This window comes from Candoia aspera, chromosome 3 (genome assembly GCF_035149785.1).
Source record: "Candoia aspera isolate rCanAsp1 chromosome 3, rCanAsp1.hap2, whole genome shotgun sequence".
Classification (NCBI taxonomy): domain Eukaryota; kingdom Metazoa; phylum Chordata; class Lepidosauria; order Squamata; family Boidae; genus Candoia; species Candoia aspera.
This window is the reverse complement of record NC_086155.1, coordinates 37,634,423-37,656,451: the sequence shown is the minus strand read 5'-3', so window position 1 is coordinate 37,656,451 and position 22,029 is coordinate 37,634,423. Positions and strand designations below refer to the sequence as shown.

Sequence of the window (22,029 nt, the reverse complement as noted above, 5' to 3'; positions counted from 1 at the left end):
ACTCCACTTAATTGATCACCATTCACCATTAACTTTGTCTTCCATACTTCGTTTGTACAAAATCTTGAATTTTGATTGATACAAAATATTTGCATACTTTTCACAATCCAGTTATGTGAAAGGAAATCAAATGATTTCTTGTAATCAATCCAAGCCATACATAAACTCACTTCTTTCATTTTGAATTATTTAGGATTGTTTTATTAATATAGAACAAAATTTTGGTTCCTTGTGAAGTTTTGCAGTGTTCTTTTTGTTCAACCGGGTAGAGAGAAATTTCCTTTAAATAAACATACACTGAATTCACTGTTATTCCAGTAAGAATTCTGAATGTGTTAGGCAAACAAGTTATTGATCTGCAGTTTTCAGGTATGGCTTCTTTTAATTATTAAAAAGCTTCTTTCAGTTGTCATCCAGTCTACATTTGTTCCATTCTTTGGTGCAAGATAAAACTGATCAGCTAACTGTGCATGTTAGCTAACTGAGCAGCTAACTGGTTAGATATTGAAGCTAAAATTCATGCAACTCACAAATACTATATGTATTCCAGTGTTTGATTTTCTCTGACTGCTTCTGAACCATTAATCCCATTTCAGTTAAAGTTTCCATACCATTTTCCCATTTAAATCCAATTTTGTAGTTTAACTACAGTTGTAATCAAAATTATTCAACCCCCATTGCAAATCAGGTTGATTGTCAAAATGTACAGACTTGCATCTGTTTGCAATGAACAAATCAAACAAAAGCAACTGAAATAGCTCAACACAATGAATGCTTCAAGTGGTGTCCCCAAAGTCAACTGAAAATGCAACCTGTAATGACTTCTCCAGTCTCAAAATTATTCAACTCCCTGAATAGAATCCGTCACAACACACATACAGTATGCAAAACAGGTGTTGTCTCAAGCACACCTGATGCAACTAATCAAGGGTTTAATTAGTTGCACCAGGTGTACTTGAACTGGAACATATGAAATACCTGAACTGGCTAGGGGTTTGTTGAGTGTCACGTCTGACTGCATGTTAGAAGTACAGTATGGCTAAGTCAAAAGAATGGTCCAAAAAGGTAAGAGAAGAGATCATCGCCCTTCACAAACAAGGAACAGGATACAAAAAGATAGCGAAGGCACTGAATGTTCCTAGAGACACCGTTGGAAGCATAGTTTGCAAGTTCAAAGTTAAAGGAACAGTGGTTACACTACCTGGACGGGGCAGATAAAGGAAGCTGTCAATGGCTGCAACCAGATTTCTGAGAAGGCAGGTGGAGAGAAACCCTCTAGTGACTGCAAAAGACCTGGAGCAAGACTTGGTGGCAACAGGCATTAAGGTTTCAGTGAGAGCAGTAAGGCATGTACTAAACACAGAAGGTTTCCATGCCAGAACTCCAAGACGTACACCACTACTGACACAAAAGCACAAGACAAGGTGGCTCCAATATGCTCAAAATCATATAAATAAGCCACACAAGTTTTGGGATTCTGTTCTGTGGAGTGATGAAACACAACTGGAACTTTTCGGCTTGATGGATCAGCAGTATGTCTGAAGGAAAAAGAATGAAGCATACGCTGAAAAGAACACTCTGCCTACAGTTTAGCATGGTGGTGGCTCAGTGAAGCTCTTGGGCTGCTTTGCATCCTCTGGCACTGGAAACCTGCAGCGCGTGGATGGCAAGATGGATTCATTGAAGGATCAGGAAGTCCTAGGAGACAACGTCATGCCGTCTGTAAGGAAGCTGAAGCTTGGGCATCATTGGACCTTCCAACAGGACAATGATCCCAAGCATACTTCAAATTCCACTAAGGTTTGGATGCAGAAGAAGTCCTGGAAGATTCTACAGTGTCATCACAGTCACCTGACTTGAACCCCATAGAAAATCTCTGGTGGGATTTGAAGAAGGCAGTTGAAGCACACAAATCCAAGAATATTACTGAACTGGAAGCCCTTGCTCATGAGGAATGGGCTAAGATTCCTCAGGAACGCTGCCAGAAGCTGGTGTCTGGCTATGCATCTCGTTTGCAGCAGGAGAAGTCATGACAAGTTTGTTTGTTTGTTTATTTATATTTCAAATTTCTGTCACTGCCCATCTCCCACAAAGGGGGACTCTTGGCGGTTTACAACAAAATTTAGAATTGCATTCTAAACTGAAAGTTGCATTTTCAGTTGAATTTGGGGACACCACTTGAAACATTTGTTGTGTTGAGCTACTTCAATTGCTTTTATTTGATTTGTTCATTGCAAACAGCTGAAGGTCTGTACATTTTGACAATCAACCTGATTTGTAATGGGGGTTGAATAATTTCGATTACAACTGTACATTGTTCCCCTATCTTCTCTAGAAATGCAATTTTTTTCATTGTCCAGTTTCTTTTTTTTTACGTTGATGGTGCTTTGAGCCATTATTCCTGTAGAGCTTATGATTTGTTCTAAATTGTAAATTGTTTGCATTGATTTATGAGCATCATGCCACTTGATTTTTCCCAGTAACGCCACAATCCTCAGTTTCCGTTTTTCTTGAACTTCAGCTATGGTTTTGGTTCTAATGTCATAATGCTTTTTTAGATCGTTTCAATTTTTCAGTTTTCAGTTTTCCTAGTTTTAGGTTTTTCAATTTGCTCAGATTCAAATATTTGAATATATTTAAAGAAGTTCTTAATGTTTCCTCTAAAGCTTTTTTTTTGCTGCCATGTTCTCCTTAAATGCTTTTTTCATCTTTGACACAGTTTGTGTTTTGTTATCTTCATTAGGACAGAGTTTTCATTTCCTAAAGAAAGCTTTCTTCACTTTTACAGCTCTCTTACAATTAAAGTGACTTGCTTCCCTGCTCCTTGTCTTGGTTGACCCTTTACCTTATGGAATACATTCAAATTCAGTTTCAATTTTTTTTTTAAATAAAGTCTGAGCATTATATGTGGTCCTTGTGACAAGATCATGGCCACCATTTAAGATTAAAGCTAGGCTTAATAAATTAGATCAGGTGAGCAGATCCTTACCTCAAATTTACATTTGTAGGCAACATCTGCCACCTTTATTCTCTGAAAGGTACTTTCTTCCAATGTTTGCTAGTTTGTATCCTCTTTGATATAAAGAATGTATCCAGGATCCGTATATAAAGTTTGTATCCAGACATTATCATATTCCATTGATTCACTCCATTCCATTAGGCTACTTTTAAACCCTTTCGCTATGAATGACAAGCTACAAGCAGGCATTCCCAACCAGCCAATGTAAGTGCTAGATGGGTGAAGACATGCAATCAACACCTTCAAGAGGGAGAGACACTATTTGTCACATAGACAAAAGAGTTACTTCAATCTCTCCCTCTTAAGGTTTAAGGCTTTTTGAAAATGAAAAGAGAATGCAAAGACCTCAAATGGAAGAAGAAACCAGGTGCCAAAGCTGGCAAAAGGACTGGGGTTCTTTCTAATTCAACAGCAGTCTCAGAATACTGAAATCCCCTGGGAGCAGGAAGTCCAGGAATAATTGAGACAAAGGGAATATCTGTTCAGGAAACCTATCTCCAGAAAAATAGGCTAAGATGTTTAGCTAGGAATGTTGTGTTAAGTTTAATCTTTGTTTTATTCTGCTATGCAAGTTTCCAGTATTTTATTTTTCTATACAAGGTAGATCACTTTGTATTCACGAAGTTGTAATATTTCTGTATTACTGTGCCCCAATCTCTATTATTTTTTTCACATTGGTAGCAGACTGATGCCAGTTTGTGGTCTGCCCAGAACATCACTTTTGCATTTTCTTTTATACTGTCTTGTGGATTTTTTAATTGTTGGACTTGATCAAAACAACTCTGTATTTGTCAGTCCCACTAGGTAAACCACACCAGGACATGAACCCCACAGAAAAACTAAAACTACTTTTATTGAAATTGCCTATAGTAACAGAATTATGCAAATCTGATTGTGCTGTTCCTCCTCCTCCTCCTTATACTCCAGTGAATTAGAGGTAATTCATGAGCCACTTCCAAGTGTTATCTCATTGCTGCTTGAGCTACTTCTAGGTGTTATCTTGTTGCTCTGGACTTAGAATATGTTCCAACCCTTGCCTAGGTAATGATTCTTGCATATTTCTGTCAAGGTCATCTTCCTTCCTCTCCATAGTATTTATTCCTTTAACAGGAAATGTTTGCATTTTAATATTTAAAATTAAAATAATTATGGTTTCTTTTCTTTCAAATAAGTTTGTTTTTGTTTATCTCCAGTGAGATTGGTCTATCTCCCAAGAAAGGGATAAAGGGCTGAAATCTCTAGTCACATCCCTTTGAGGTGCATATCCAGAAAGTTGCATTAATATTTTTTACTTTTTAATCACCAGAAAACAGCACAGATGGTAAAAGCCTTCTCTCTCACACTAGGTTTAAGAGGTAGACACCAAGTGAGGCACACTCTGGAAGATAGGTAGTGGCAGCAGGAACTATGAAACCACTAATCAAAGCAGGAGGTGGAACCAGGTGCAAAGACCCAGAGGGTTTCTGGGAGAAGGTTTGAGACCTCCAACCTTCCACCATATGGGTTTGGCCATTCCACCACATCATTGTATCTATATTCTTACTTGCAATGAAGTACTTCTAGCACTGACACAGATATACAACATGGTATTTTTCAAATTCCTAACAAATCTAAACCCCTCTGCCTGCACTGATCGGCATGTATGTGAAACAGAGAGCACTTCTGAAAACACTATCTTGGCCATCCTGGACTATAATCTGCTACCTAGTAATCTCAATTTGACTTTCAGGGCTGGCTGATTATATTTTCTTATGTTGTTAGTACCAAACTAGACCACTACTACTGCCTCTTCCTCAGCACTATCCAAACCCTATGTAGACAGCATGCAATGTCCACACCCCCAGATCAGGCAGGCTGGTCTCCATGTGATCTACATATACAGATGGACCAAAATTCCACAGGTCCCACACTCTGGCTATGCCTTCAGGCCTCGGGGTCACAGAGGATGGGGGAGATCTTGCGATGGCTCCCTTACTGCGGCTAACATCATCCTCTTGTTGTTGTGCTTTTTTATAGTTTTTAAAAATGAATGTTTTTATATATTTATTGGTTTCTTAATTAAGTGTTGTACACCACCCAGAATATCTTTTTTGTGAGATGGGCAGCCATACAAATTTAATAAATAAAAATAAATTAATGCCAATCTCAAACTCTTCTCTTTATGTTTCAATGACTGAGTAACCCACAACCAAAATCTGTCCATTCCCTGAAGGAGCATGTGGATTCAAGGATTAGGTCCCTCCTATAAAAACATCTGTCTTATTCTCAAAATGACAGCCTTTCCCAGACCCTCATTCTCCCCCACAGTAAAGGAACTATCTTTCTAGGAGTAACACAAAGCTAGTTCTATATACATCTGTATCTGTAGAGATCCACAGAAATGACCTTGGGGAAACTAGGAAAAGACAACGATGGTTACATAAATAAAACCATAGTAAGCCAGGGAAACAGCAAAAATGTGAGAAAGAAGCTCAAATTGACTTCTGTCTAATGCTTTATAGTATAGGGAGGGGAAAACTCAATCAGCTTTCAAGATTCTGTTACTATAACCTATATCAATAAAGCATAGTTCTAGTCAGATTTGTGGAGTCTGTTTCCTGACATTTCCTACCTTGAAGAGCTGAAAATCTCTCTCTGGTTTTCTAAGTATCTCTACCTCAGCTACCTTAGTTTCAAAGAAATGGCATGGAGTTCACTGCACCAAACATAAACCCACTCCAACAGGCGAATAGTTACTCATCTAATACCATGTAATCAATTGGAAAGCACCCTCTCCCCTTCTTGGTTCATATCTTTATGCAACCTATTTTCAGTAATTTGATTATCTTCTCCTTCAGAACCTGACTTCCTCACAGTTGCTCAACTCACCTTGGTTCTTAGTCTATGAAACTGTGTGGTCAGCATTATTCTCCTCCACCAAATTCCCTTACCACTATGTTTCTGAATACAGATTAAAAGTCTATGGAATTAAACAAAAAACAAAAAAACATGCTGATATAACATTTCTTCATTTACTTGATTTCAGAGTATTCCTTCCCTATAACCATCTTTTCCTTAAATATTTTACTGCTGTAAAGTAAAATATGTTCCATTAGCCTCAATTTAAAGTTTTATGAACATTAAAGTATTCACTATTTCAGGTAAATTGTATTTGTGAAAACAGCAAAAGTATCTACCAAATATAACTCTCTAGCAGAAACCATGACAGAGAGATTAAGATGATTAGCTAAGAATCATCCTCATAAGCAATAGCCAGTGTTTCAATAGAAGTGGCCTCTATCAGTATCCCCCCTCACAAATGCTCAGAAGCCTAAACTTGGGACAGCAATAAATCTGAATTCAGCAGCACATATGTCCGTTGTATATACCTTATATAAATCATATTTTATTGAATAAGCTGGATTCACACATGATTAAGCATGATTTATAAACTGCTTCATATTAAACAAGATGGCACACTCAGTCACTGTATGTCTTTAGAAAAAATTGCTCACCAGCCTCATGCAGAAAATGCAAATTGATGTGACTGTTCATTCCACTTCTTTACAGAGAGCAGAACATAGAACAGCGGAGGGGCAAAACTCCATTTTTTTCCAATATAATTTGAACTCCAGCAGAAAGAAGTTCATTGAGAAAGAAAAAGTAGGGATGCTTCATCTTTTTCTTTAACACAGTTTTTAATCTCTTTTTATAGTAATTTTATTAAAAGTTACAATTAAAAAGATAAAAAACTAATACAAAAATGTAAAAGAAAAATAGAAAGTGCATAAAAGAGAATAGAAAGAAAAAATACAGTAAAGAAAATATATAAAAAATGACTTCCCCCTTCATCACAAGTATAAACAACTTTAGTAACTTATCACCTTCTTTCAACATACAATAAATGGTCTTTTCTTCCCATATCCCATCTCTTATCTATAAACAAGTCCTTAAAGCCTTGTTGTCCAGTCCTGATAAACAAAATTCTCCCAAGCTTTAACAAGTCTCTTGTAAATCCAATATAGGAAAGTCATCCAGGTCACTCTCTTCATTTGTTATTTGTATATCCCTTTTAATTATTAAGACATCAGTTGGTTTCTTTTGTATGTCCAATGTAGCATCTTTTTCCGTATCATTCTTGTAGCCTGTCATTTTTAAATCAGTCTTGCTCTTGTCAGGTAAAACTTGTTCTTCTTCCATAACATCTTTGAAACACAGTCTATCAATAGAGGCAGATATTCTTAAAACTAACTTCTGAGTCCATGTTCAGAAATAAGAGTCACTGGTTTGAGATGAGCAACATAAATTGAATAAATATCCTTCAATATATCCAATGTTAAAATATTTTGCTCCATTCTCTATTAATAAGTCAAATTTAAGTGTTCTTCTCCTTTAATTGTAATATTTAGTTCCTTCTGGTTCCCTCTAGTGTCCAGCCTTCAAAGTCTCATCCTATCATTTTTGTTTTGAGAATTCAAAACAAAAGCATTTTCCCATGGGAAAGATTCATATAATTAATTTCAAAATCTTATTTCAAGTCCATCTGGGCCCTTAGTCCATTTGTAATTTTACAAAATCAAAGTTCTAATCACCCATTTGCTGTTTATTCCAAAAGATTTTTTTTAAGTCCTTAAACTTGTATTTAAAACTTCTTTAGCTAAGGATTGAAGGCAACTCACCCAGTGCTGTAAAACCTGTCAATCCAAAGGTTCCTAATAGCTAAGAAGCAGTTAACAAGCAATTTCCAAAAGTGATCAGAAAAGGAAGTATGCAAACCAATGTCCTTCTGAAGGCACCAGCTGCTGTTTGAGCAAAAGGACGGTTATTCCCTCATCTCCCAGAGCTCTAAAACCATGGCAAAATCAAGAGCCAGTGAGTAGACCAGCTCTTCATAATTCCTCTCCAGACAAAAAGAGGACTTGACATTGCCCACAAGTGCTCCATACAGTTGCTCCTCACAAGGAAACCGCATGACAATGGTCCCCAGTAGGTTTAGAGCTCTGGGAGACAAAGAATAAACATCTTACTGAAACTGAGGTCAGCACCTTTAAAAAGGACATTGGGATTTTTTAATCTCATTTTGAGCATTAGTTTGAGCAAATACTTCAGCATTTTTTTTTCTATGCTACGTGTTCTTCGTTGCTTGGGTAGTTTCTTCTTCTTTTAAAACACTACTTGGAATAAGCCTGGACTACTTTTCTCCTATTAGGAAATCAACATGAAAGTTGCCTACAGCTGAAGTTCATATCTAGGAAATTCTAATTAATTACTGATACCTATTTCATTCAAGGAAAAGTACAGCTTTAAACAAACCAAGAATTTACATGGTTTAAAATGCTGTTTTGTTGTGTATATATATATATATATATACACACATACACGTGTGTGTGAGACTAAATAAACTTTAGAGATTTCCTGGTTTGAATGGTCTTCTATTTATAATGCAAACAAAAGAGCTAGATGATTGATTTCTATATATGATCACCTGAATTTGTCTGTTTAGTTAGTAATTAAACTGCTATTTTTTAGCAATCATTGAACTTTTTATACACATACAGTACATCATGTACTATGGGTTATAATCACATAGAGTTTGCACAGGCTAGCACAGAATGGATGTTGATGAACCTTGCAGTGTACAGATTTTAACATTCAAGACATCTTAACTTAGAAGACATTAATTGTAATAACTGTAGTACTTCCTAAAACATTTTGCTTTAAGTTGCCAGTATCTAATAATCCAATACATTTGCATTTAGAAAAACTCAGGATGGTAACTTGGTGAAACTTCAGTAGTTGCTCCCCATTCTCACTTCAGTATGCATTTATGTTCAGCTGCTACCATATTACACCAGAAGTGATTAACCATTTCAGATTTAATACACTTCAGCTATCTAATGGTTTTTCAACATTACAGTACAGAATATACTGTGTTCATTTATCTAATCCATTTTTGTATCTTTGCTTCTGAAGTCATCAATATATTATTGTTTGTAGGCCTGTATTATACAGGCACATTCAAATTCTGGAGCCATATCTACAATATCCCTGTATATTGCTTTTACTTAAAAACAGGAATTTACTATATTAAGCTGTAAATGAACAACTCCAAATAAGTAACATCTACAAATAATTAAGTCCTCCCCTGAAACAATTCCCAGTTATGTAAAGAACATTATTAACACTAAATGAAAGAATTATGTTAAGCAACCAGATTGTGAGATATCCTATCATATGGTAAGCTGTTCACCTATATGAGTGGCTTATATTGTTTATTTAATTAGTTTACGGCAGAGATGGTAACTTTACAAAACTGAGGAACCTGTCACATAAACATCATTACTTCATTCTGCCTCCCCCTTAGTAGTAAAGTTTAGACTGACAGGATCTACTATGCTTTCTCTCATCTAACTTTTTTTTAAAAATCAATTGTTTTAAGAGTTAGAAAGCATTTGTGCTTTTAAGCATTTAAAAGTTTGTCTTTTTAAAATAACTCAGAAACCTATAGACAGCAGTGCTATGTTTATTCTTCCAATTAGTTTGCAGCACAGCACACCTACGTAACTTAATAATTTAAAATCACATCAGTAACTACATTAAAAGAACAAAAGCAGAGCAACCATTTACTGGCTCAAAAACTCTAACCTCAAGGTTTTCAGCAAGTATATTTAAATTCATATTAATCATGTTGCAGTATTCATCCCCCAAACAAACAGCCATTTAATTATTTTCCCCCTGCAACATACACAATAACTGAATTTGTCTGATTTACAAACATGAGTTTGGGGCAATTAATTCTGGCACAATACACATTCTTCTATTTTAAGGAACAGGTTGCCATGACAGATAACAATCTCACTACTATTAACTTAAATCAAGATAAATCTTAATTAGAAACAATTAAGAGACTACCTAAGTGAACTTTAGATCACCCTTCATCCCTCCACAAAATTGGCAACTGAATATCTTATCTGTATGCCCAGAGAAGATTTGTGTGTATCTCCCTCTCTCTATAGAGACACAAACATTCATTTCTTTCCTGAGAAAGCAACAAGAAAGTAATGCATAAAAAAAGATCCTGGCGCAGATCGTGAGTTTACAACAACCTCATTAAGCAAAGTGACAAACTAAGGAAAGCTCTCCAACAGGTGTAACACGCTCCAGGGCTTCCCTTGGCAAGTCTTTTTCGTACAAAAAAACCTCTGCCTTTCTACCACTACCAAGTCCTTTGGATTTTTCGTTTTTGGGTTCACCAATTCATCACGATTTCCTTAACGCCAGGATAGGTCAGAGAAGCTTCGCACGACCTCTTGAAATGAGGCTCGCGGACGTGCCGAAGACAGGAGCAGGTCACTGACAACAGACGTTTGGGAGCGGAAGCGGCGCGCCCGCCCAAGGGAGATACAACATCACGGGGGCAATCCAGGGCTCCGAGTCCAAACCGTCCCAGTCCCCCCAGCTCCACTCACCTCGCTTGCTGGGCCGCCCAAGAGCCCCCTCACCAGAGCTTCCCCGCCTACCCTTGTGGGGCTTCTCCCCAGAGGAGCGGGCGGGCTCTGAGTCGCCACTGTCCGGACGGTGCCGATGCCGGTGGTGGTGTCGCCGCTCGCAGTGCAGGGCCTGCGGGGGCAGACTAAGCGGGGAGAAAGTGAAAAGCCCAGCGGGGGCGGAAGGCACGGCAGAAGCCGCTGAGAGGCCGGGAACGGAGGCCGGTGGCAGCGGCTCTGCCTGAGCAGGCCTCACTGCAAGCGGGGGCTGACCCAACTTAGCCCTCTTGCAGCTCCCGACATCCCCAAGTGGACCTTTCCGCTTCCTCCCCCCTCCCCTCGGTCGACCAGGCCGGTCACCGAGTGGCAGCGAAGGCGTCTCTTCCGCGCCCCGGGACACGGAGCGTACTGCAGCGACCTGCGCAGCCATTTCGCTGTCTCCCTCACACACATTTAAATGGCCCGAGCGCCTGTAAAGGCTGCGCAGGCGTCGCCTGACACCCTCTGGGAATTGTGGTCCAATATTGCACGTCGGGATTTGTAGTTTTCGTTGACTGAGCGCATGCTTGTTTACGCAAAGGTTGCTGGGAAAAGGAGTTTTCGTTCCAGCTTGCTGTAGTTTTCAACGAAGAAGAGCGTGCAGAGAGTCACGCAGCGCGGCCAAATCACGTGGCCCTTAGGCTTCTTTGTCGGGGGTGGAAAAGGGGAGGTAAGTTGCAATGGTGCATGAGTGGGCGGGCGATAAGCGATGTTTTAATAGAAGTATGGGCTCCTTAAGGTTCAGCTTTATATCCTCTTTTCTATGCCGAGGTTAGATCCTGGGAATTATAATCGTTATGAAGGATGGGATCTCTGAGTACATGCAGAGTGCATGTTATCGCCGTTAGTATATGGGATGAGAATCGCGGCTTCCGTTTCAGTGGGAACTAATTGATTAGTGTTTTATATGTGCTTAAAACCAGCCACCGGAACACGGAATTTTTTACATCTATTATACTATATGTATAGACTGCTGCAAATGCCAACATCCTTAAATGTGTTGTTGTTGTTTATTCGTTTAGTCGCTTCCGACTCTTCGTGACTTCATGGACCAGCCCACGCCAGAGCTTCCTGTCGGTCGTCAACACCCCCAGCTCCCAGGGACGAGTCCGTCACCTCTAGAATATCATCCATCCATCTTGCCCTTGGTCGGTCCCTCTTCCTTTTGCCTTCCATCAGCATCTTCTCCAGGGTGTCCTGTCTTCTCATTATGTGGCCAAAGTATTTCAGTTTTGCCTTTAATATCATTCCCCCAAGTGAGCAGTCTGGCTTTATTTCCTGGAGGATGGACTGGTTTGATCTTCTGGCAGTCCAAGGCACTCTCAGAATTTTCCTCCAACACCACAGTTCCAAAGCATCGATCTTCCTTCTCTCAGCCTTCCTTATGGTCCAGCTCTCGCAGCCATATGTTACTACAGGGAACACCATTGCTTTAACTATGCGGACCTTTGTTGTCAGTGTGATGTCTCTGCTCTTAACTATTTTATCGAGATTTGTCATTGCTCTTCTCCCAAGGATTAAGCGTCTTCTGATTTCCTGACTGCAGTCAGCATCTGCAGTAATCTTTGCACCTAGGAATACAAAGACTTTCACTGCTTCTACATTTTCTCCCTCTATTTGCCAGTTATCAATCAAGCTGGTTGCCATAATCTTGGTTTTTTTGAGGTTTAGCTGCAAGCCAGCTTTTGCACTTTCTTCTTTCACCTTCATCATAAGGCTCCTCAGTTCCTCTTTGCTTTCAGCCATCAAAGTGGTATCATCTGCATATCTGAGATTGTTAATGTTTCTTCCAGAGATTTTAACTCCAGCCTTGGATTCCTCAAGGCCAGCTTGTCGCATGATGTGTTCTGCATACAAGTTGAATAGGTAGGGTGAGAGTATACAGCCCTGCCATACTCCTTTCCCAATCTTAAACCAGTCCGTTGTTCCGTGGTCTGTTCTTACTGTTGCTACTTGGTCATTATACAGATTCTTCAGGAGGCATACAAGATGACTTGGTATCCCCATACCACTAAGAACTTGCCACAATTTGTTATGGTCCACACAGTCAAAGGCTTTAGAATAGTCAATAAAACAGAAATAGATGTTTTTCTGAAACTCCCTGGCTTTTTCCATTATCCAGCAGATATTGGCAATTTGGTCTCTAGTTCCTCGCCTTTTCTAAACCCAGCTTGTACATCTGGCAATTCTCGCTCCATGAACTGCTGAAGTCTACCTTGCAGGATCTTGAGCATTACCTTACTGGCATGCGAAATGAGTGCCACTGTTCGATAGTTTGAACATTCTTTAGAGTTTCCCTTTTTTGGTATGGGGATATAAGTTGATTTTTTCCAGTCTGATGGCCATTCTTGTGTTTTCCAAATTTGCTGGCATATAGCATGCATTACCTTGACAGCATCATCTTGCAAGATTTTGAACAGTTCAGCTGGGATGCCGTCGTCTCCTGCTGCCTTGTTATTAGCAATGCTTCTTAAGGCCCATTCAACCTCACTCTTCAGGATGTCTGGCTCTAGATCACTGACCACACCGTCAAAGCTATCCCCGATATTGTTATCCTTCCTATACAGGTCTTCTGTATATTCTTGCCACCTTTTCTTGATCTCTTCTTCTTCTGCTAGGTCCTTGCCATCTTTGTTTTTGATCATACCCATTTTTGCCTGGAATTTACCTCCAATGTTTCTAATTTTCTGGAAGAGGTCTCTTGTCCTTCCTATTCTATTGTCTTCTTCCACTTCCATGCATTGCTTGTTTAAAAATAATTCCTTATCTCTTCTGGCTAACCTCTGGAATTTTGCATTTAATTGGGCATATCTCCCCCTATCCCTGTTGCCTTTAGCTTTCCTTCTTTCTTGGGCTACTTCTAGTGTCTCAGCAGACAGCCATTTTGCCTTCTTGGTTTTCTCTTTCTTGGGATGTATTTGTTGCCGCCTCCTGAACAATGCTGCGAACTTCTGTCCAGAGTTCTTCCGGGACCCTATCTATTAAGTCCATCCCTTAAATCTATTCTTCACCTCCACTGCATATTCCTTAGGAATATTAGTGAGCTCATATCTAGCTGATCTGTGGGTCTTTCCTAATCTCTTTAGTCTGATCCTAAATTGTGCAAGAAGAAGTTCGTGATCGGAACTACAGTCAGCTCCAGGCCTTGTTTTTACCGACTGTACAGATGTCCGCCACCTTTGGCTGCAAAGGATGTAGTCAATCTGCTTTCGGTGTTGTCCATCTGGTGAAGTCCATGTATAAAGCCGTCTCTTAGGTTGTTGGAAGAGAGTGTTTGTTATGCAGAGTGAATTGTCTTGGCAAAATTCTATCAGCCTATGTCCTGCTTCACTTTGTTCTCCCAGGCCATACTTACCTGTAATTCGAGGTGTCATTTGACTGCCCACCTTAGCATTCCAGTCTCCTGTGATGAAAATAACATCTCTTTTAGGCGTGTTGTCCAGGAGGTTCTGCAGATCCTCATAGAACTGCTCTACTTCAGCCTCTTCAGCATTTGTGGTTGGGGCGTATATTTGGATCACTGTGATGTTAGATGGCTTGCCCTGAATTTGAATTGAGATCATTCTGTCGTTTTTTGGGTTGTATCCAAGCACTGCTTTAGCCACTTGACTATTAATTATGAAGGCTACTCCATTTCTTCTGTGGTCCTCTTGTCCACAGTAGTAGATCTGGTGGTCATTTGATGTGAAGTGGCCCATTCCAGTCCATTTCAGTTCACTGACGCCCAGAATGTCTATCTTTAATCTTGACATCTCACCAATAACCACATCCAATTTGCCCTGGCTCATAGATCTTACATTCCAGGTTCTAATGGTGTGTTGATCCTTAGAACATCAGATTCGTCGTTCACCACCAGCACCGTCGGCCGCTAGCCGTCCTTTCGGCTTTGAGCTAGCTGCGTCATCACGTCTGGGGCTAGTTGAGCTCATCCTCTGTTCCTCCCCAGTAGCATTTTGACCATCTTCCGACCTGGGGGTCTCATCTTCCGATGGTATACCGACATATCTCTGGTTGTACTGATCCATTTAGTTTTCACGGCAAGAATACTGGGGTGGGTTGCCATTACCTTCCCCAGGGATCGCATTTTGTCTGACCTCTCTGTCATGACCTTCCCGTCTTGGGTGGCCCTTCACGGTTTAGCTCATGGCATCATTGAGGTGCTCAAGCTCCAGCACCACGACAAGGTAATGATCCTTTGCTGAAGCCTTAAATGTGTATGCCCGTTATTAAAATAAACAGCACTTTGGACTGTTTTGGTAGTCGAACGATTATAATCCTATTTTATTGAGGCTAGGAATGGGTGCCCAGGCTGCTTTATGTTACTTATTTTAGGCTTAGCTATATCAACTGAGTATTTGGATGAGAACTAATAGATTCCCATGAAATTAGAAATATAACAAGAGGCTGACCAAACCTGAAAGATTTAGCTTTTTGTGGTAAGGTAAACACACTTTTGACTGGGTTGCACCTCTTCTCTGTAATTACTAATAGTTTTCCTCAATTTCCTGGTTGGGTAGGACAGGCTTTGAAAGTGATCTTCGCTACAGGGTTAAAGGTCTCCCCACCCTCAATGAGTTCTGCATAGGTATGTCTCGCAGCAAATGTTCTGAAAGCTGCATTTCATCCAATTGTGCATTTGGTGTACACTCTAACTTTATTGTGCACATTCTGCATTCATCCTGTCTTAATGTCAGCGTTTTAACTCAAGTCTGCTGCTTGCTTTTCTTTAAGCAGGCCTGTAGCGGATATTACTCTGGTTCCTTAAATCTTTCCAAAACAAAGTTGCTTTCTCAGCCAGCTCCAGAGCATGTGAACTTGAAAATGCACTCTCAAGAGGCTACACATATTTAATAAAGGGACAAACAACAATACTCAGGCTGATAAACTAGGTCATTCCAGTACTGATGGAGGTACATCTGGGGATCTAACATTGTAACAGGATACCGTGATAGTCTATGGTGGCAAGGAAACAGATGTGTAGAGTGGTTCGACTGATATAATTTAAACTGAGATGGGGTGGTGGAATCTGTCTCACATGTAACCTGTATCTGCATAACCAACCTGCCTCCCCCCACCACCTCACCCTACATCAGTGTAGCCATGCTATGCATCTGCATGCAGTAGCTCACGAAAGCTTATGCCTTTAAATAAAATTTGTCAACTGAGAAAGGTGCTGCCAGATGCCTAAAACAGTTTCTCATAAAATTAAAAGACAACTTTAGTATCTAAAAAATTACAGAAATTACTGCAGATGTATGGGCTAAATGATATTTAGGGAATGATGAATTCCTCAACAGTGAGATTTACATATTATTCAGGTAGGCACTGTTCTCATCCAAAGGCAGCTTTTCATCAGTTTCTATACAAGAGCTGTGGTAGAAGAGAGTACATTGCTGGCACTTAACTTCAGTAAAAATAATTCACATTTCTCACAACTACTTAAAATGTTGGAAGGGTTGTCAACAGAAGGATTTTTTTATATGATGTACTTATGAAAAAATAGTACCCTTCTAGAAGAAAATATTTGAAGAGATAAGAATTATAAAGAAATACAAGAATGCACTCACAAATTGTAGTTATTACATATTTTCTTTTTTTAATGATTTTATTAAGGATTATAAATGAAAAGAATAAAAGGTGATTCAAACTACAAAAAATACAAACAGAAAAATACAAAAAGAAAAAGGAAGAAGTAACTTCCCCCTTCATCCCAGGAGGTAAAAAAACAATTTTAGTAGTTTATCATCATCTCTAAATAAAACATAATCTCTCTTCTCCCCATAACTCATCTCTTAGGTAAAAAAACAAAATCCAAATGCTTTTGTCAATTATTCTCTGTCAGCAAAAGTCCAGATATAAGTATTAGTTATATCTATACTATTCTATAGTAAAGGCAACCAGATAGAACTATTTTTATCTTTTAGCCTGGTCAAATAAGCCAACCTTATAAACCTTCCCTGAGTTTTTATAATTATTCTTTAACCCTTTCAAAATAACTCCCAGAGATGGTTTGCTAGTCATCTGTTTATCAAGGGAAAAATCCTTCAGAACTTTTAACATTTATTTTGTATATCCATTAGGTAAAGTTTACCCTTTTGTTTGTCACTTTTAAAAAAATGGCCTTCCAAACCTTAGCAGAGCTATGGAGTCCTTGGTGCTCTCTGAGCCTTGTTGTTTTCTTGAAGACGTTTCATTGCCAGACTAGGCAACATCTTCATTGTGAGAAGGGAGAGGGCCTTGCTTTCTGTTTATATACAGTGGCTCGCCCTGCTTCTGTTGGTAGGGGTGGTGTTCTCTCCTTGGGAGTTCCTTGATTGGACTGTTGTTTGCTTCTTTGTTGATTGACTGAGTTAATAGTTCCTTGATTAAGATATAATGTACTGTTTGATTTTTCATCTGGTGTTAATCCTGGTGTTGGTTTTTGCCTATCTGGGTGTTGATTGCTGGCGAGGAGGTCTTCTGGTCTTTTGGCTTTTCTATTGTCTCTTTTGAATGGTATGTAAATGTTGTTTACCTCTATGTGTCAATTGATGGCTGCTTTGAGTGCCAAGCTTCCAGGAATTCCCTAGTGTTTTGGGATTTGGCTTGGTTTAGGATGCTCACAGTTTCCCAGTTGAAAGTATGGTTGAGTCTGTCCATGTGTTGTGAGATTAAGGAGTTTTCACCATGTCTTCTGACTGCTAGTAGGTGTTCGTGGTGCGCTCTGCTAGTCTTCTGCCTGTCTGTCCTACATAGTGGCTTCTACAGTTCTTACACTGTATGTTGTAGATAACTCCTGTTTTTTCTTCTTGGGCTACTGGGTCTTTGGGGTTACTTAAGATGTTTTGAAGGGTTTTGGTTGGTTTGTAAGCTATTAGCAGAGCTCTTTTGTATATCCAAAAGAAAAAAATTATCCAAATCGGCTTCCTGGTTTGATATCTGTTCATCTCCTTTAGTGAATAAGTCATCCATCAGATCTATTTGTATTACATTTAAATCCTCCTTCAAGTTAATTTCATAGATATCCATTGCAACTTGTTCTTGTTTTACAACTTCATTAGAACCTGCTCTGTCGATAAGCAATTGATCCATTCTATCCAGTAGCTTGGCTGAGAGATGTTCAAAAGTTTGCACCGAGGATTTCTGCTCCGTTTTCTTTATCCTCTGGCTCCCTCTAGTGTCCAGCCTTCAAGTTCTCCTTATCATAAAGAAACCAAAGCAATTGCCATTTTACCATGAGAAAATTTCTTCAAATTAATTCAGAACTATAATTCCAAATCCCTCTGGCCCCTTAATCTGTTATAAACTTTCCAAATCCATATACTAAGCACCCTTTTTCTGCATAGTCCAAAAAGTTGTATATTTTCAAAGCTGTTAAAATCAAATTTATACCATTGTCTTTTAAGGAGATGTAAACTCACCTGATGAATACAGTAAAACCTTGCTAGTCCGAAGGATCTTAATCTCTCCAATATACAATTTTTTTTAAAAAAATAATCCTTAAAAGTGATTAAGATATAAGGTTTGGTCAAGCTTATTGTCCATAAAGGCTGCCTTGTGAGTGTGAGCAGGATATAATCCCAATTCCCAGTCACTCCACTCATAAGCCAACCACAAAACAGCAGTTTCTGTGGCCTACTCACGAGCAGAAGCTATCCAAAGTGCAGTGGATGATCTCAACGATCTCTCCTTTGTTTCAGAGAGTTTCTGAGATTGGAAATTTGGGGAATGTAAATAAAGTTTTTTGTTTATTTTCTATAGCCACCCATCTCAAGAAGTGACTCTGGGCAGCTTACAATCATAAAAACCATAAAACAGTTAAAATAGTTAAAACCAATTAAAAGTACAAAATAAATATGTATGATCACCAAATAAATATTGCATGGATGTTAATATATCCAAGAAATGGGGCCCTTAACACACTTGGGACCCCAGGCCCGGGTACATAACCAGGTCTTCATGGCCTTATGGAAGGCCAACAGGGTCGAGGACATCCTGATCTCTGAAGGGAGGATATTCCAGAGGGCAGGCCCTATGGCTGAAAAGGCACACCTTCTAGTCCCTGAAAACCGACATTTCTTGGCTGACAGGACCCATAGGACACCCAACCTACCAGACCGAATTGGACAGATAGAAACAACTGGGAGAAGATGGTCCCTTAGGTAACCCGGTCCCAACCCATGAAGGGCTTTAAAGGTGACAACCAGCACCTTGAATTGCACCTGGAAGCACACCAGGAACCAATGCAGCTCCCGTGGTAGTGGTGTTACATGTGTCAAATATCCGACACCATTTACTACCCATGCAGCTGCATTCTGTACCAGTTGAAGCTTCCGAATGCTGTTCAAGGGCAGCCCCATGTAGAGCGCATTGCAGTGATCTATACGGGAGGTCACAAGGGCATGAGTGACTGCGAGCAAAGCTTCTTGGTCCAAGAACTGGTGCAACTGGCACACAACCCAAAGGTGTGCAAAGGCCCTCCTAGCCATGACTGCCACCTGCTCTTCGAGCAGGAGCTGTGAGTCTATGAGGACTGCCAGATTGCACACTGCGTCTATCTGGGGCAGTGCCACCCCATCCAGGACCAACGATGGAAAAACCTTGCCACCAGAAGGCCTACATACCCAAAGCCACTCAGTCTGCCAGCGAGAGAGTGCGAGAGAAAAAGGCACAAGGAAGCAACATCTTCCGTACTTTGTCAGTATATTGCAATAAAACAGCAGCAATAGCAAAATCTGAAGCATCTGAATGTATTATGAATTGCTTCGTGGTATCAGGATGCTTTAAAAGTGGCTGGGATGCAAAAAGTTGCTTAAATTCTTGGAAGGCTGCTTGCTCCCTCTCCCCCCAAAGGAATTTGGATCCTTTCTTCAAAAGCTGTGTGAGGGGCTTGGCCCTGTCACTAAATTTATGTATGAATCTTCTATAGAAATTGGCGAATCCTAGGAATTTTTGTACGTCTTTCACATTGCGGGGGGGTTGCCAAGAGAGAATTGCCTGGACTTTTGAAGGATCCATGGATATGCCTTCTGTTGATATTCTATAGCCCAGGAAATGTAATTCTGTTAAATTGAAGGCATACTTCTCTAGCTTGGCAAACAGCTTGTTCTCTCTGTCTTTGTAAGACATTACGTACATGGGTTATATGAGTTGTAGCATCCTCAGAGAATATTAATAAGTCATCTAGATAAATGACCAGATACTTATCTAGTAAATCAGAGAAAATTTGATTCATAAATCAGGAAAATATGGTTGCAGCATTAGCTAATCCAAAAGGAACCACAAGATATTCAAATTTTCCATACATGGTATCGAAGGCAGTCAGATATTCATGCCCCTCTTTCATCTGGATCAGATTGTACGCATTCCTGAGGTCCAACCTAGTAAAAATGTGTGCTTTCTGTAAACGATCCAGTAGGTCAGCTATTAAGGGAAGTGGGTAATTTTCTCTGACCGTGACTTTATTGAGGGAGCTGAAATCATGAATGACTCTCAAGGGTGCCAACGTGTCAGGCTTCTTTGGTACGAAGAATGTAGGAGCAGATGCTGGGGAAGTAGAAGGTTGGATGAAACCCTTTTGGAGATTAGTATCCAAATAATCTTTCAAGGTGGCTAGTTCCTTGGGCGACATGGGATATTGTTTCCTTGCTGGAATCTTGGCTCCTGGTATCAACTCAATAGTGCAATCACAGTCCCTATGGGGGGGGGGGTAGTGCTGTGGCCTCTTGTTCACTGAAAACGTCTGTGAAATCTGCATACTTGGCTGGCAACTGCACCCCCCCTGCTTCGATGACTGCGTTGGTTGCTGGCGAGAGAAGGGCAGCTTGAATCTTGTGGTGCCAGCATTCCTTAGCTGGGAAGGAGACTGCTCCCGTAGCCCAGTCCAACAATGGGTTGTGGATCTTCAGCCAAGGTGTGCCCAGGATTATAGGTACATTAAGTGATGTAGCAACATAAAGTTGGATCCACTCAGTGTGGTCTCCCGTTGTTAGCTGTAAAGGTTCTGTGGATCTTCGAATCAGCCCAGCCTTGAGGGGCTGGCCGTCAATGGTCTCGACTTCTATGGGACGTGGCAATTCCATGGTTGGGATGTTCAGGTCTTGTACTGTCTGTACATCAATAAAATTGGTGGAAGCTCCAGAATCAACAAGAGCCTCTAACTTGACATGATGCTCTGGGTTTACGTGCATAATGACTGGTAAGTAGAAAAGGATTGCCTGGAATCCTCAGAATGAGCCCTTCTTAATTGATTGATGGTCTCCCTGCTGAGCTCTGTGGAGGGAGACCGACGGAGTTTCCCTGGTTGGAAGTAGAGGTGGGGATGGCTCTTGGTTCTGTTGCTTGCCCTGGGGGCTCTTACAGAATTCGCTTGGTTTCTCGCTGGGCAAGCTCTCACCATGTGCCCCGGGGCTCCACAGTAGAAACAGAGGGCTCTCTCTCTCCTCTGTCTCTCAGCCTCGGAAGTAAGCCTCCTGCTCGCCCCAATCTGCATCGGCTCCTCTTGTCCTGAGTAGAGAGATGCTGCAGAGAGAGGTGGAAATCCTGGAAGCAATCTGAAGCCCCTGCCTCTCCCCAGCTGCAGCTGTCTAAGATCTTCTAGTCTGGCATCTATGACCACAGACAACTGATATAAATCTTCTATAGTAGCTGGTGTTCCCTGGCGCACCAATTCGTTTTTTATCTCCTCATCCAGCCCTTGTTTGAATTGGTCTTTCAAAGCACTCTCATTCCAGTCCAGATCCCCTGCTAACAGCTTGAAATCAGCAATGTAAATTCCCACTCTCTTGTTGCCTTGCTTGAGCAATGTGTTGCTGCTGGTGGTGCTGCAAGGCTGCTGCCAGTTGTTGTATGGCTTGTCATAGTTCTTGGTTTTCCGAAGACATATTGCCCCCCGCAAAAAAATTCTTTTCTTTCCTCCCTTTTTCAGTGGGAGTAAGAGTTGGTAGGATTGATGTCCTGACTAAGCAAGAACCACGCCGAGACGAGGAAGAAGTCTCTAGTGCTTTATTATTGCTATAGTAGACAGAAAATCCTACCAAACTGAAGAAGCGTGGGAAAACCCAGACAGATAAACCCCCAAAAGTCAAGGCGGGTCTGTTCTGTGTCTCTCTGAATGACAGCTCAAAGTCTCTAAACTACGCATGCATTTTTGCCCCTGGATAGTGGCCCCCTCCTGTTCACCATCAGTACTCATGACAAAACCCAACTGTTTGGGAAAATGCAAGGTCCCCATTGCTGATCTCTTAAGATACTTTAATTTAGATTCCTGTGCTTCTCCAACTCTGTAATTCTATGAAAATAAGAAAGTTTCCTCTTTCTCTGGATTAAACTCAATAGCGAGAATGGTTATAGCTTAGTATTCTCTGCTATATGCTAGTTTTCAATACAAAGAATGTTTTTGCACAAGGAAACATTCCATGTCCTCAGTCTTGTACATGCAGAATGCAGTGTATAATTGCAACACAAGAATATCTTCTTAATTGACAAACCAACGTAGCCCCATAGTATTGTGTGAGCTCAAGGCAC

The 22,029-nt window shown here is 40.4% G+C and overlaps 1 protein-coding gene across 2 annotated transcripts in view; it reads right to left on the bottom strand.

Moving 5' to 3' along the window:
* The window catches only part of RSBN1 (round spermatid basic protein 1), a 28,544-nt gene extending 17,607 nt beyond the window's left edge, over positions 1 to 10,937 (bottom strand). For both annotated transcript variants that reach the window (XM_063297410.1, XM_063297411.1), the window contains exon 1: positions 10,468 to 10,937. In XM_063297410.1, the coding sequence (XP_063153480.1) occupies positions 10,468 to 10,915 (448 nt within the window). In that variant the 5' untranslated portion in view covers positions 10,916 to 10,937. The remainder of the gene's footprint in view (positions 1 to 10,467) is intronic.
* Positions 10,938 to 22,029: the final 11,092 nt, after the last annotated feature.